We start from the raw sequence: 14,607 nt of genomic DNA, 5'->3' as shown, positions 1-14,607 counted from the left end.
ATTCAATATATTCTTCAACTCGAAAAATGATAATTTACATAAAAGGGACAAATGATATATCTTACAAGTATTAATTTTGAAAATGTATTATATTTTATTACATATATAAATAAAAAATATAAATTATATTTTACTTATATCAAATACGGAAAACTTATATTAAAAAACGGAAAAATTAAATATATCATTCTATATTAACATATTTATTTATTATTCAGAAATATATCTCTATATTATATGTCTAATTTAATGTCAATTTTATTTAATTTACATTAATTTTATTAAATTTGATAAGTTTGAGTACTACTAAATAGAAGTGTTAGTAGCTCTGGTTCAGTTAAATTCTTCTTATATTTCTGTACCATTTCTTGAATTTTCAAACGTCTACGTACATGTGGTGGGTGATAACTGTAAAATATTATAAATATTAAACATATTAATATAATTAAATTATAGTTATAACTTTACGTACCTATCATTATCAAGCCTTTTTCTACGTCCCATATTTAATGCTGTTTGTCTAACAAGTGTTCCTAGTACCCTTCTAGATACAACCATTCCATCAATTAATGGAGTGGCTAAATTAATTCTAGAAACTGGACCTTGTAATCTAATCCTCATTAATCCACTACTGAGAGCTTGAAGAAAAATTACTTGTACATCTGACACTTGGATTACTTTTGATTGTTCAAGACCACTATAAGTACAAGGAAGAAGATCACCTGTACGTAAAATGCAATTATAAAATTTCCATTATTCAATTGAAATAAATAAATATCTTTATTTGAATGATAGTACTAATTGGAAATTGAGCAAAATCTTCTAAACTTTCTAGCCAAACGACCATAATTTTGATATCGGTTTGTACAGGTAAAACTTGTTTAGTTGTTTTTCTTGGTTTAACGAAATCTCCGCTGGAAGAGGTACAAGAATTAGATCCTGTTAAACTAGGCGGTTGTTTCTCTAAATCAAGTGACATTGTCCGTGAGTTTTGCATTGCATTCTGTCCTGTTCCACTATTTCGAGGAGAAGTACTTTCACTAATACTTCTTTCAAACCAAACTGCAATTATTAAATATTGTATAATTGCTGCACATAATGTAAAATTATATTTTTTATATTGTCATTCGTATTAAACTGTACCTTGATTAGAACTTATGTCACTACCATAACTTGTTTCTTCTAATGATTCTGAATTTATCATATTGTTTAACTGAGTGGGTACAATAAAAGCAATTTCTGAGCTAACATCTGCCCAATAAAGTACGTGAGTATCGCCGTTATAAAGAGCTCCACCATGATCACTATGAGCTGGCTGCGGTACATTCAATTGTGGTGTTACTCTCCACGAAGTGGAAATATGTCCAGTCCAACCAGCATGTGTTGATACAGAAACTGGCCAGCCAAGTGAATTTAAAAATTCTAAGAAATTTGATGATACATTCGATTCGTGTAACTATAAATATGAATATATTATTTATATAAATGCAATGTACAACGATAAAGTATTTGAATACAAAAGGAAAAATTACCACGTTAGATAATATCTCTGTAGAAGTTTTTTGACCAGCTTTTACATAAAAAATGTATACAGTATCACATGTTCTCGGACTGATATTATCTAGAGTTTCCAAGTCTAAACAAAATCCTAGAATAGTTGGGTCTAAAGCAGTAAGGCCACTGTTTCTAGATTCATTGTTCTCTTTAGGTTCCATATTCAAAAAACCAAAATGGCTTAAAAACAGACGTGCAGTTTGAAATTCATGACAAATGCGAGGTGGTACACATTCTTCTGTTTTTTCCTCTGAAACTTTATCATTTCCATCACAATACTTTGTTTCAATATTTATTTGACGTTCTAACAATTGTGACAAAATTTGATGTTCATTTCTGACTATGTCGTTATCATTCATAACTGCCTCCAGACTTGGAATAGATTCATCCCTAAATGAAATTTGGGTATTTCTATAAAATTTTGTCCTTAAATATTTTAAATTATATAAAAATATGTTGATAAAATTTAACATACACTTTACAATGCGGAATTCGATCTACATTGTCGGGAAAAAATTTAGGTTTGTAATCTGTTCGTGGAGCAGCTTCTGCTAATGGCAGTGGTCGACCTGGATTTGTATTTACACTCCTTATACTAGATCTATGCCTTGGTAAATGTCGAAGTTGCATCGTCCAAGCATGTCTTCCAAATGGTCCACGTATTAATACAGTTACAGTGGGTTGTGGATCCTGATCATTTCCAAGAGGTTCTTCTAATAAAGCTAATATAGTAGCATTTTCAGCGACAAAATATCGAAATCTTTCAACTGCAGCTTGACGTGGAACTCGACCACCAGTCCAACTGTTGCAATGTCGAAGAAGCGATACTTCATCCAGTAAAGATGACAATGATTGTGCTCCACATGCACTAGGAAAATAACCAACCTGTAAAACAAGTAAATATATTTGAAACACTTTCATAAATTTAATATTTGTCAATTATAACAGAGTTTAATTTATCAATCGTTTAATATACTTGTTCTAAAATGACAGTAAGAAGCGCATCAGCAGCATCTCTAACACGCATAGATGCTGGTTTTAATTCTTTTTCATCTTTCATTTTAATAGGTTCACCAGGTTTTCCTACGCTTTTTGTTCCTGATACACCAAGTTCAACTACTTCTAGAACTGTTGTTAAGCAGTCCTTATCCTAAAAAAATGGCTGAGTAAATTCATTATCACATTAACATATATTTTACTTAAATATAAATAAAATAATAACTTGTAACAATTGTGAATGAGCAGTTAACCAAGTTCTTAAACAACTAAATGCAGCAACAATAGAAGAATGAAGATCTTTTGAATGAGCTGGTGGTGGACGCCAACACTGATATGCAATATAGTCACAAAGCCATTTCACAGCTCGTTTACATTCTAAAGCATCTGTAATAATTAAAAATTAGTATTTTGTATTAAACTTTAAACTATAGATTATGCTATAAAATATAAAACCTGTCAATTTCCTTGCTGCGTGTAGAATATTTAAACTTATATACATTGAGATGTTTCTTAAATAAAAAAATAGCATTTTGATAAATATTATAATTTACCTGTTTCACGAATGCGTGTTCTTGCTAAACCTGATAATATTTCAAGAGCTGCTAAAGAAATATTTAAATCTGCCTTCCATGATGATATTAATCTGTGACAAACTAAATATGTTGCTCTTACAAAAAGAGCATGAGCTGAATCTGTAACAGTAATTCGTATATTTAACTATAAAAAACACACGAAATGAACTGATTTTCAAATTATAATATTGTGTATATACAATGAGTGTAGAAAATATTCGTACACTCAGTAAAAAATTGTGAATACTTTAAACTCTTATAACTCTGTAAAAAAATCTTAAACATAAATTTTAAAAGATTATTAAAAGAAAGGATTATTAAAAGAAAGACAATTTTCAAGACTATAGTGAATTATGAAACAAATTTTTCATATTTTCACGTTGATGTTTGAATTTGAGAGAAAAAATTATCTTTATTTATCCTCTCCAAAATGGTGTAAAAATATTTTTAAAAGAAATTTATTTAATATTATAAAAAATAGAGCGTTTTCACTTTAAAATGTGAAGATAAATGCACGATTTTTTTTCACGAAGTTATAGCAGTTTAAAATATCGACAATTTTTCATTGAGCATACGAATACAACCACTGTATTAAAAATTTTTTGAAATGCAAGCTTTTGCCTAATATTATTTAAAGAAAGCTTCAATGTATAACACAAAACATAAAAATAAAAATAGATGATATTTCACATTTCTTGTATGCACAATAATTAAATGCAAAACTAATATAAAAAATACTTGTATTTACCAAATGCAATACATTCCTCTTGAAGAGTTGTAATATCAGAGGTATCACCGAGCGAGCGCTGATCACTGGATATACTTATTTGACTGGCAGAATCGCTGGTGACTATTAAGCAATGATGAAACAGTACAATGATGAATGCGTAACAAAACATAACATATAATAATAAAAATGAATGACGTCTTACAAAAGCACGCACAAAGCAAATACAATAAAAAGTAATGTTAAGCATCATGATCTTACACTGCATATATAAAATTCAATCTTAATTTACAAGTAACTCATAAATGTTAATAAGTTGCTATTATTCGTTACTATATCACTAGAAAAAAATGTAATTTGCAATTACCTTCCAAATTTTAATATTAGAATAATTTAAAAAAAAATTTTTAAAGTGCATGTATGGATATAATTTAATATCATTTAAGCAATATGCGAAATAACAAACCTGATGATAATAAATTTACAGCAGAATCGTGTGCTACAGTGTCAGGTTGTGTAACTTGTTCAACTTCTTCCGCTGCTGCAGAATCTTGTACACTTAGTAAAAGAGCACCTATAAAAGAATTTAGAAAAGTTATAAAAAGAAAAGAAGTTATAAAAACTACAGTGCATTAACTATATATCTTACCTAACAACATATGAGTATTCTGAGAGTCAGTTTCAACTTGCAGTGCATTTATAAGCAAGTTCATAAGTCTTGATTTTAGCTGTGCAAATGTTATATGATTTTTCTCAGTAATCATTGGACTTATAAATGTTGGAAGTTCCTTGATAGTAAGATTCTGTAAAATAAAAATTATATAAATTGTATGAAATTATTAATGATTGTATTATTTTAATAAAACAAATATTTATACAAATTAATTACTTGAAAGTGTAGAGGTAATACTAGTATTGATATTAATAGATGTATCGAAGCTCTTCGTAAATCTGGTTTTGATACAACATTAGATTTGAGTTTTAGATCTTTTTCTGGAAGTACCGTTTCTAAAGCCGATATTACTGCAGGCACTAATACTTGTACCCCATTTAAATCTAGACGAAATAAATCGGCAGAATTCAAAAGAATACTTGCTAATGTTTCACCACATTCTCGGGACTATAAGCATTTAAATATGTATTATATATTTTTTTATAAATATTGTACTTGTAAAACTATAACGAGATACTATAATAATTTATTACTTCATCAACTCTAAGACCATGATTCATTGCTTGATAAAATCTCGCTAGATAAACAGGTAAAATTTCTTCTCCAGTTTTTTTTGCACAAAATATTCGACATAGTGCTCCCAATGCTTCTGCTCTCCCAGATTCATAACGATCTATACAAAGAGCTGGTGGAACATCATTAACTGCTTCTTGCAAAGAACTAGGGCCTTCAACGAGAACAGAAGATGGACGTTTCGATGCACCTGATGGTTCTATTTATTAAAATTAAATATTGATGTCTATATTACTTAATTAAATTTGACATTATATCAAGTGATACTTACGTGGTAAATTTTGTGACCATCCATCAGTGCCTATGAATGCAGCTTCAAATAACCATTCACCAAAAAGATGTAATATACTGTTGCATTTTGGTCGTCCTGGAGCTAAAGGAGGTCTAATATCCTGGACTAATGAAGCCATAGCTATAAATGTAAGACTCTTGTAATATATACGTGAAATTACATTGTTTATTATATTATATTAAAATCTTACATGTTGTACTTGAGGCTGACGATGGTCCTGAATTAGATATTAATGTAGATGGTGTACACGACACACGACTTGTTGTTAAACCAATCAAGGAAGCTTTCGGAATTCCTATAATAGAAAGTTATAAATGATAGTTTAATGCATCTTTCTAACATCTTTGATATTAGAATATAATGTTTCTCTAAAAGAAAGAGTTTACAAAAGTATTTAACAAAAATATATACAATTTTAGAAAACAATCATGAAAGACCGAAAGATAAGTGCTCAGTACCCTTAGTTACTGCAGAAGGTGTTACACTGAAACTTTTGGCAAGTCTGCGTTGTGTTGGAGGCGTAGGAGAAGGTTGTGTCATATCCTTACTACTTGATTTATCCCATCCTACACCTCCACTTCCAGTGCTAACAGATCCACATGTGATGGCAGATACACAACATTCTTCCCAGCAACATGCCTGTGAAACTCCTAAAACATTTGTGACTGCGTGCAACCATCACCAACAAAGCAAGTTGGAAACTCCATATCCTATTATAGGTATTTCAAAGTAAATAGGAGAAGTATTAAGATAGATCATCTTAATCTTTGTAGAATGTACAACTTATAACTTGCATGTATATGATCCCCAAAAGAATGTGATATCAGTCATAGTTGAATATTACAAAATTCTATATAATTCAATTCTATACAATTCAACTTACCAAGGAAAGCATCAACTTGTCCAGCTATACCTTTAATGGCTTTTAAAAATATTTGTGGTAAACTCTGTAAACATGGATGTTGACATGGGTCTATTACATTTGGACTAGCGATAGCATACTGTAAGAATGCCTGTGTCTGTGAAATAACAGCAGGTCTGCATAGATCAACAGGATCACCTATAGTTCGTAACAATCTATACCATGCTTGAGCTACTGCTTCATCTGACATTGTAGGTGGTACTAGTTGAGAATCTTCTTCGCCTGAACATGTTATTTATATATATAATAACGATATAAATTATTTATATGAAAAACAATATAGTTATGCATGTACGAAAATAACTAACTTATTTTTAACTCTGGAAACATTGGACCATACATAATTTGTAAGAGTCTTGCTGTAAGAGCAAGGCAAACACGATTCCATTGTTCTACCAATGCTAATCTATGTCGCCAACGAAGACATGATTCTCTCAATGTACGCCACAATGGTGGTGATGGAAAATTACGTTCACATGCCACTAACCATACCTAAAAGTATTTTTATATATAACAATTATTAATTGTTGTGGACAACTTATTCAATATTTTTTTTTAGAAAATCATAATACCTCTAACAATACACCTAAAACTCTTTCACATAACTGTTCTCCAGCATCTTCTCTTGTTGCTGGAGGAGCTAAAAGTGCATCATTAATACCAATAAGAAACAATAATAAGCTTTCCCAAGTTTCTCTATCTAAAGTAGCAGGTCCTCTTGCAATTTGTTGCAATGTTCTAAGCACTCTATGACATAAAACAGCTTGCCGGTTAATTGTATCTGTTCCTGTAAATAATATTTAATATTTCACAAACATTAAGTATTTATAATTGTCATTAAAATATTATTCCTTTATGCAATATTCTTTGTGTAATATAGTTATTTTAATTACAAAATTACCTAGATCCTGATATAAAAATGGCCAGACTATGAAATAAAGGATAATAATAAATTATTAGATGAATAATAAACATTTAATCAATATTAAATATTCTCTTAAAGTTAATTATTCATGCGTTATAAAAACTTTATATGAAAAATTGAAAAAAGATAGAAAAGACATAAGTGATTTATTTTACCTTCTCCTTTTCGTGGAACAAATAAATTATGGAAATGACTGATTATTTTTCTAGCATAGAAATTAGGATCATCTATAATTGGTTTAGGTACACATATCTTTGGTGTAGAATATAATGCGGATAACCATTCGCAATATACATTAACACAATCTCTGACAGTATCATGTTCAGCCAAAGGTAATGATAATCCAAAACATATTACTTCCATACACCACTGTACTTCTTTATCTGTACACAATGGACTAGGCTCAGCTGCTTGGGTAATGCCAAGATTTGCAGCCAGTTGACGTACAATAGATAAAGCAACTTCTTTTCCTGCTCCAGGAGAAAATTTTTCTAGGACACTTTGACTCTCTTCTGAGCCTTGTTGAATTAAAACACTTAGAGAAGCCCATTCGGAATACATTCCTCCTTGGGTATCCTAAATGAATATAACAATTAAAATATTGTAATAACACAAAAAAATATAACATTATTACCTTAAGATTAACTCTGTTAAACACGCCTAAATTCATAGATTATTTTATGGTTTAATGTCTTCTAAAAATTAAAAAAGAGAAACTAAAATTTTGTATATATTCTTTTAATCTTGAGTAGAAAAAGTGTTTAATTTCATCTGGCACGTATAAAACCAATATAGAAGTAATGTAGAATTATATGTGATTTTTAAAGTAACAAACATTATCAAATATGTATAGATATGTGTAAAACTTGACAGTTGCGATTATTTAACAAGTTATCACTACTATGTAGTAAGTTTCTTCAATATGGTTTTTATTGGCTGTTGTATAATTGAATTGTAATGGTATTTTCGTCTTTAAAAAAATGTCCCTATGTAATATCTGACCTATTGAAAAATATACTACAATTAAACAAATTTTGTTTTGTGACTATAAAATAAATAATGTTTCATAATTAAATGCCATAATTTGTATATTATGTACTTGTATTTATTTTATAAAAATCATTTTTTAATGAAATAACAGCTTTATATCATAAATAAAAAATTTTTAAAAAGAGAGTAAAATATTTCAAAATAAAATAAATGTGAAAAATGAAAAAGTAACAAAATCATGTAATATATTATAGATACGCATCTATATATATGTGTTATGTGTATATGTGTGCGAATGTGTTCATCTATCTATAATATATAATCTAATTTTTTCTAATAATCCTTAAAACTTTAGAGATTCTTACGCTTGAAATTTACATAAAAAAACAACTTCATTTATTATATAGAATAAATTTTGATTGGACAATTTTCTACCGGTAAGGTAGATAAAAGGTAAAAGACAGCTCTTTAGCTCTACCTACTGGATAGGACGACAAGTATTACAATCTTGTGTATTGTATTACTCATTTTTTTTTGTGTATGGTATGTATCTAAATCTTGAAACGAAAAACATCGACAGATGGCTCAAGATCATGTTATGATTAATATTTCTAGTTGGACTTATGTAGACATATAAAAATTATAATAATTAAAGCTAAGTGCAGAAATATAGGATTGAGAATAATTAACATAAGGACAATGTATCGGGGCATAAATTGAATTTGAAGTTACAGTTTCATATATTTGTGCATCGGGGTAAATAGCAAATGAAACATGGCGTTTGTTTCTTTCATATGTTCGGAAGATACTGCTTCTTGATTTTTTCTTTCAAGTTTTTAATTATCGACGCGAATAATAATTCCAATGAACTGAGATTCTTTTCCTTGTAACACTTCTCCGTAAGTGTGCAAACAATCAATGCTTATTTCCTACATGCTTCAATTTAAAAAATGAAGAGAAATATTATTTGTGTCTTTTGAGATGTGGAATACTTTTAAAATACTGAAGGATACAGTATGACGTCCCGTAGTTACACAAAATCTTACAGCCGCAAGGTCAGTAGTATGACACCTGGGAGTATTCAATTTGATAAGCTTTTTAGGGAAAATAGCAATCGACCTTCTGCTGCTAAATCAGCAGGCACTGTTGGAAAATGGGGTATAACATCTTTTACATCTATAAGAAGTACAAATATCAATGGTATGTATTTTATTTATCATATAAAAACAAATTGTCTATTTTGTTTTGCATATGTATTTATAAGCAATTAATAAATGTTAAAATTACTTAGTTTCTAACAAAAATAATATTAGAAAAATTGTTTACTTATAGGATATCGCTTTATTTTATATGCTTCACATATTTTGTTTTTATAAATATGATTTTATTTAAAAGATAAATTTACTAGTAGATTGTTTATTAATTGCAATTTCTATATGGATAGTAATTTTACAAATAAAAACAAATTTTTTAGGAAATTATATCAATGTCAGTTTATTTGTAGGAAGAAGAGATGATATTCATAATACTTTTGGTGCAAAAAGAATAAAACTTGATTATGGGAATCAGAATGCTCGTGTAAATTCTGGAAAAGATCCATTTTCCTTTGAAACTGATCCTGACAATAAATCAGATATTGCACCACCAGTTGTTAAACCTAAAAAATTTTTTAAAAGTAGAAATGTTCCACCTTCAATAGAAGAATCTCGCCAGGATGTGGCAATATACAGACAAGTACCTGATTCACATTATGGTAGAGCCCGAGCTCAAAAAATCTCTTCACAACCATCACTACCACCACCACCACCACAACCAAAACAATCTTTAACAAAAGTACCAAATGCTCCAACTAAAAAAGTAGCAGATGCTTTAGAAGGAACCAATAGTGATCCTCCTGTTAGAGAAGAAGGGAAACCCCCCATTGTATTGAGAATATGTAAAGGTACAGCACGACTAGTCTATGGAAATATGCAGAACACTCAACAGTCAGAATCTGAAACATATAGAATTTCTACACCTCTTATCAGCCCCACGAAAGTAGATATGGAACGTAAAAACTTTAATGTAGATATGACTGTTAAATCTGATCATAAGGCAGTTCGTTCTCAAGAACCTATTATCTCTACTGTATCAATACCTTTAGAAAATTCAGAAATGCGCAGAACTACCCGTAGTCGAACAAAGAATCTACAGTTAGATTTAACAACAACATCTTCTATTGTATCTACAGCACCAATAACACCTAATTCACACAGTTCTGGTCTTTCTTTAACCCTTAGAAAATCTGTTACTGATTCCAACAATACATTGATATCTCATTATGATATTGTTAAGACTGATTGTGGTTCTACATATTCTTGTAAGCCAGCAATTGAACCATTAATTGGGCGTGATCAACCACTGCCAACTACAACTCAAGAATTAATTGATATATTGTCAAGTGATTCTGACCCTATGCAAACAAGACCGATAATAATAAATACTTCAGAGACTCAAGAAAATACAGAAGTCGTTCCAGGTGAAGTTCAACATTGTTCTATAGATATTCCAACAAATGAAGTAGTTTCTGGACCTGCTTTGCAACATGAACCAAAGTTAGAACCAGTACCAGAACCAGAACCAGAACCAGAACCAGAATCAGGACCAGGATCAGGACCAGGACTAGAACCAGTGCTAGGATCAGGAACAGAAACAGAACCAGAAGCTGAACCAGATCCAGGTCCAGAACCTGATCCTGAAGTAGAAACAGAGCAAACTGCACGTATTATTGATAATGACACAGCTACAGCTAAAACTTTAGTTGATCAAGATTGGTTTTCTGGGAGTGATGACAGTGAAGGTGTAAGTGGTAATACAGAAAATGATATAGCATTACATGTAACTAGTACTGTCACAGAATCACAACCATTAAATACTTCATGTACAACTATTCAGAAACCTGCTACTAAAAAAGGTAGTATTTTTAAAAGTCGTTCAACAGGTGCAACAAATGGAAATAAAAGAAGAGCATTGTATAAACACAAGTGGTGTGATAGTGATAAAGAATCTGGTACTACAGATACTTCTAATGTTGGAAATAGTACACCTACTATTGCTTCAGGATCTCATAGTGGCACAGATCCTGTAGTTTATGAAGAAGAATTCGATCCATCACAGTTAACAAGAGTTGTAACATATCCTGAAGCTGATATAGGTTTTGAAGATGAATCTGATGCCATAACTAGCGTTCGCTGTGGTAGGAAAATAAAAGGAGTATGTATATTGTAAACTTTATATATCATAATGTATTGATTTTATTAAATTTGATATTAAATAATACTTATTTTTTTAGTTCTATACTGTAGTAAAAAATGTGAAGAAAGCTCATCAAATTCAGGAAAGTGGAGAGTTTCAAGAGTTTAATGATGATGTTGAATATATATTAGACACTTTAAGAGAAAACAATCCAAATGCTACTCGTTGCCTTTCAGCTATAAGATTGGCAAGTAAATGTATGGCACCTGCATTTCGTATGCATGTACGTGCTCATGGTACTGTTGCTAAATTCTTCAAAGCTCTTCATGATGCAACGAAGGATCAGGTATAAAATTTTATTTTTACACTATGTAATGTATATAAATTTCATCAGTTTTAATAATTATTTAAATGACTCTATGTATTTTGTAGAGTCTTGCTCTATGTACAGCAACAGTAATGTTTGTATTAAGTCAAGATCGTTTAGCTATGGATTTAGATCGCGATTGTTTAGAATTAATGTTAAGTTTGTTAGAATCTGATGCCAGTCACAAAGATGCACTTGATGATTGTGGCCTTAGTCGGGCAGAACTTCTAAAAAATAAAGAAAAAGTACGTCAGTTATGTGCTGATATTCAAGCTCAAGGACATGCAAAACATTTAAATCTTGATAATATAACTGTAAGTATTATTTTTATTCATAATTATCGGGAAATAAATAGAAATAAATAGAAAGTAAGTAAAAAAGTACGTAACAAATTATTTCTAGGTTGGTCAACTTGCTATGGAGACACTTCTTAGCCTTACGTCAAAACGTGCAGGTGAATGGTTTAAAGAAGAACTTAGAGAATTGGGAGGTTTAGAACATATTGTAAAAACAATCAGAGATTGTCATCGCCATATTAATACCCAAAATATTACGAAATCTGGCTGGACAGATCCATTATTAGACAAATTACGTAAAGTTGATAGATGTTTACGTGTATTAGAAAATGTGAGATATGTGTTTTTATATAATGATATAATACTTTAAGTAGTACTTTTAAAGTTTATAATAATATACATATTTTTTTTACTGAAATTGTTTTAGGTTACTCATATGAATGAAGAAAATCAAGTATATTTATTAAAATATGAGAATGGAGTTTTAGTCAGCACTTTAGCAAATTTATATTATCTCTGTGGACAAGAAATTCCTATATATCCTACTATAGATCCAAGCGATAAAACTTCCACTGGTGCTGTTATTAGAGAATGCTTATTTGCTATTATTAAAGTTCTTATTAATCTTACACATCGATTTAATAGACAATGTAGGATTTTATTATACTGTATTCTTAAAAAATTTTAATTTTTACAAGTGTATAATGCAATGATTTATAATTATTTTAGCTTTCGGAAGTAAATCACTAGGCTCGCAACCAGGTGTTCTAGATTGTAGTTTGTATCTTTTATTGCGCGTTCCCGAATCACTTCCTGAAGAAAAACGTTTTGATATGATGATGTTAGCTTTGATTTTATTGATAAATTTAGTAGAACAATGTGATGATAATAAACAACTGCTTATTGAATCTAAAGCTCCGCCATCAACAGAAAATATTTTTGACAGTGGGTATTTTGCATATTATATTCTTTCCACAACAATGTAACTCTAATATATTCTTTTAATATAATTAATATATTTTTTTTTCTACAAAATAGCAGAAGAAAGTGGAGTAGAGTGTTTAATCGATCTATTTTATAAACAAGAAGAATTGGCTCGTGCAGAAGAACAAAAAACTGATGCTATTTTAGATGGTAAAAAAGATTCTGAGCAAACAGAGACTGTATCAACAACAACAAAATCTCAAGAAGAATTCATTGAAGAAACTGTCACAAAATGTTTGTATAGTTCTTTTTTAAAGTATTATAAATTTTATAAAATATAATTTTAGAAATTTCTTTTTAGTATTACAAAAAGCAGGACGTCATATGGAACATACTTTAATAGGAGCATACGTAGTGCTTCTACTTGGTTACTTAATAATGGATAATAAGGTAATAATTTTAATTTTTAAAATGACAATAGTAATACTACAAAAAAAGATAATGTAATACATACATTTCTAGGATTATGAATTGTTGGTACGTAGTAGACTTCCAGATAATAATTTTACTACTATGGTGTCTGTACTTCAGAAATTCTTCAATTTTATGAATTTAACGGCGTCGGTAATTATTTTTAATATTATTTCTTTATACATATTTACAAAAAATTATCAAAAAATTTGAGTATATGAATAATTTATTTTAGAATGAAGTAAGCAGCTGTGGAATTGCTGCTACTGAGAAGGTGATTAAGTTCCTAAAAGTCTCAGATGCCCGTATTGAAGAAGAAAAAAGTGAATTACCATTATCAGCGTTAGAAGATCCAAACATAATGCTCCACTTATCTTCGTCTTGATTGATATCATATTTACACATTTGATATTTTTTATTACCCTGGCATGCAAAAAGAGCCAAAGTTATATGTGTCCAACGAAGGAAATTCTATCTACTACAGTATGAATGGACCTGTTTCATATTGACCATATATTTTGATATATATTTATTCACTTACGTAATTTATTGCTGTACCTTTCATTAAATTGACTTATTTTCCCAATCACAGTAACAAGTTAGATATTAAGCATAAGTTAATTAATTATTTAGAAACTAATACGATAAAAAACGCGCCTTGTAATTACGCATGCGAAACTTAAATTTTTTAATGGCACGTATATTATTAATTTGCTTTGCCAATCAATCACTTTTTTTTAATTTTGTGACTGTCAAGAAGAATAATGATTTGTACACTTCTTGTCAGATTATAATTCGTTTGCTGTATAATAATGCATAAATTTTAAATCTTTCCATTATTTTGAAATTTCAATTTATTTTATGTTTTAAGTTTTATTACAAGATTGGCGGTGTTGGGTTTTATTACAACCCATTTAAATTTGATATAGCATTATTTTGTAAGTTTATTTTAATATTAAAATTATACTATAAGAGCCTTGTAAATGTAAATTTATAAATTATAATTGTATCTTAAATTTGCAGTTTCGAGTTATTGGATCCCATTAAAAGGTACAGAATTTCACGAATCTTTAATATCGTATTTTGTC

The 14,607-nt window shown here is 29.6% G+C and overlaps 2 protein-coding genes across 7 annotated transcripts; one reads left to right on the top strand and one right to left on the bottom strand.

Annotated features, from left to right (window-relative positions):
• Nucleotides 1–229: 229 nt before the first annotated feature.
• LOC122537648 (ral GTPase-activating protein subunit beta) lies at nucleotides 230–8,177 on the bottom strand. Of its 5 annotated transcripts, XM_043671001.1 has the most exons (24): nucleotides 7,872–8,177; nucleotides 7,393–7,813; nucleotides 7,214–7,240; nucleotides 6,885–7,099; nucleotides 6,621–6,804; nucleotides 6,274–6,534; nucleotides 5,849–6,040; nucleotides 5,581–5,685; nucleotides 5,370–5,510; nucleotides 5,059–5,297; nucleotides 4,742–4,972; nucleotides 4,502–4,655; nucleotides 4,319–4,426; nucleotides 3,874–3,975; nucleotides 3,105–3,245; nucleotides 3,007–3,021; nucleotides 2,777–2,937; nucleotides 2,531–2,704; nucleotides 2,030–2,439; nucleotides 1,533–1,944; nucleotides 1,144–1,456; nucleotides 799–1,062; nucleotides 473–722; nucleotides 230–408 (listed from the first exon to the last, which is right to left on the bottom strand). In XM_043671001.1, exons 1-24 carry the CDS (start codon nucleotides 7,905–7,907, stop codon nucleotides 282–284), a joined length of 4,683 nt encoding a protein of 1,560 aa, XP_043526936.1. In that variant the 5' UTR covers nucleotides 7,908–8,177; the 3' UTR covers nucleotides 230–281. The 5 variants fall into 5 exon arrangements, with proteins under 5 accessions (XP_043526936.1, XP_043526937.1, XP_043526940.1 ...); XM_043671002.1 differs by lacking the exon at nucleotides 3,007–3,021; XM_043671005.1 differs by lacking the exon at nucleotides 3,874–3,975.
• Nucleotides 8,178–8,776: 599 nt separating this feature from the next.
• Nucleotides 8,777–14,358, top strand: LOC122537649 (protein wings apart-like). 2 transcript variants are annotated; one of them, XM_043671007.1, is made up of 12 exons: nucleotides 8,777–9,126; nucleotides 9,209–9,427; nucleotides 9,732–11,479; nucleotides 11,559–11,807; nucleotides 11,894–12,142; nucleotides 12,231–12,455; nucleotides 12,552–12,774; nucleotides 12,854–13,069; nucleotides 13,163–13,342; nucleotides 13,410–13,498; nucleotides 13,571–13,672; nucleotides 13,755–14,358. In XM_043671007.1, the coding sequence occupies exons 2-12, from the start codon at nucleotides 9,244–9,246 to the stop codon at nucleotides 13,902–13,904; spliced, it is 3,615 nt and encodes a 1,204-aa protein (XP_043526942.1). In that variant the 5' UTR covers nucleotides 8,777–9,126; nucleotides 9,209–9,243; the 3' UTR covers nucleotides 13,905–14,358. The 2 variants fall into 2 exon arrangements, with proteins under 2 accessions (XP_043526942.1, XP_043526943.1); XM_043671008.1 differs by having other exon boundaries at nucleotides 8,777–9,427; nucleotides 13,166–13,342.
• Nucleotides 14,359–14,607: the final 249 nt, after the last annotated feature.

Source organism: Frieseomelitta varia, unplaced genomic scaffold (genome assembly GCF_011392965.1).
Source record: "Frieseomelitta varia isolate USP_RPSP 00005682 unplaced genomic scaffold, Fvar_1.2 scaffold_923, whole genome shotgun sequence".
NCBI classification, from domain to species: Eukaryota; Metazoa; Arthropoda; class Insecta; order Hymenoptera; family Apidae; genus Frieseomelitta; species Frieseomelitta varia.
The sequence above is the reverse complement of the archived record's forward strand: the minus strand, read 5'-3'. Positions and strand labels throughout refer to the sequence as shown.

What these genes read in the sequence shown, in the direction of transcription:
- LOC122537648 (XM_043671001.1), bottom strand. Translation starts at nt 7,907, where the DNA reads ATGAATTTAGGCGTGTTTAACAGAGTTAATCTTAAG. An exon ending in ATGGTCACAAAATTTACCAC is followed by an intron (nt 5,298 to 5,369) that starts GTAAGTATCACT and finishes TTTAATAAATAG; the next exon opens with AACCATCAGGTGCATCGAAA. An exon ending in ATGGTCTTAGAGTTGATGAA is followed by an intron (nt 4,973 to 5,058) that starts GTAATAAATTAT and finishes AAATGCTTATAG; the next exon opens with TCCCGAGAATGTGGTGAAAC.
- LOC122537649 (XM_043671007.1), top strand. Translation starts at nt 9,244, where the DNA reads ATGACGTCCCGTAGTTACACAAAATCTTACAGCCGCAAGGTCAGTAGT. An exon ending in GTTTACGTGTATTAGAAAAT is followed by an intron (nt 12,456 to 12,551) that starts GTGAGATATGTG and finishes AAATTGTTTTAG; the next exon opens with GTTACTCATATGAATGAAGA. An exon ending in ACTTAATAATGGATAATAAG is followed by an intron (nt 13,499 to 13,570) that starts GTAATAATTTTA and finishes ATACATTTCTAG; the next exon opens with GATTATGAATTGTTGGTACG.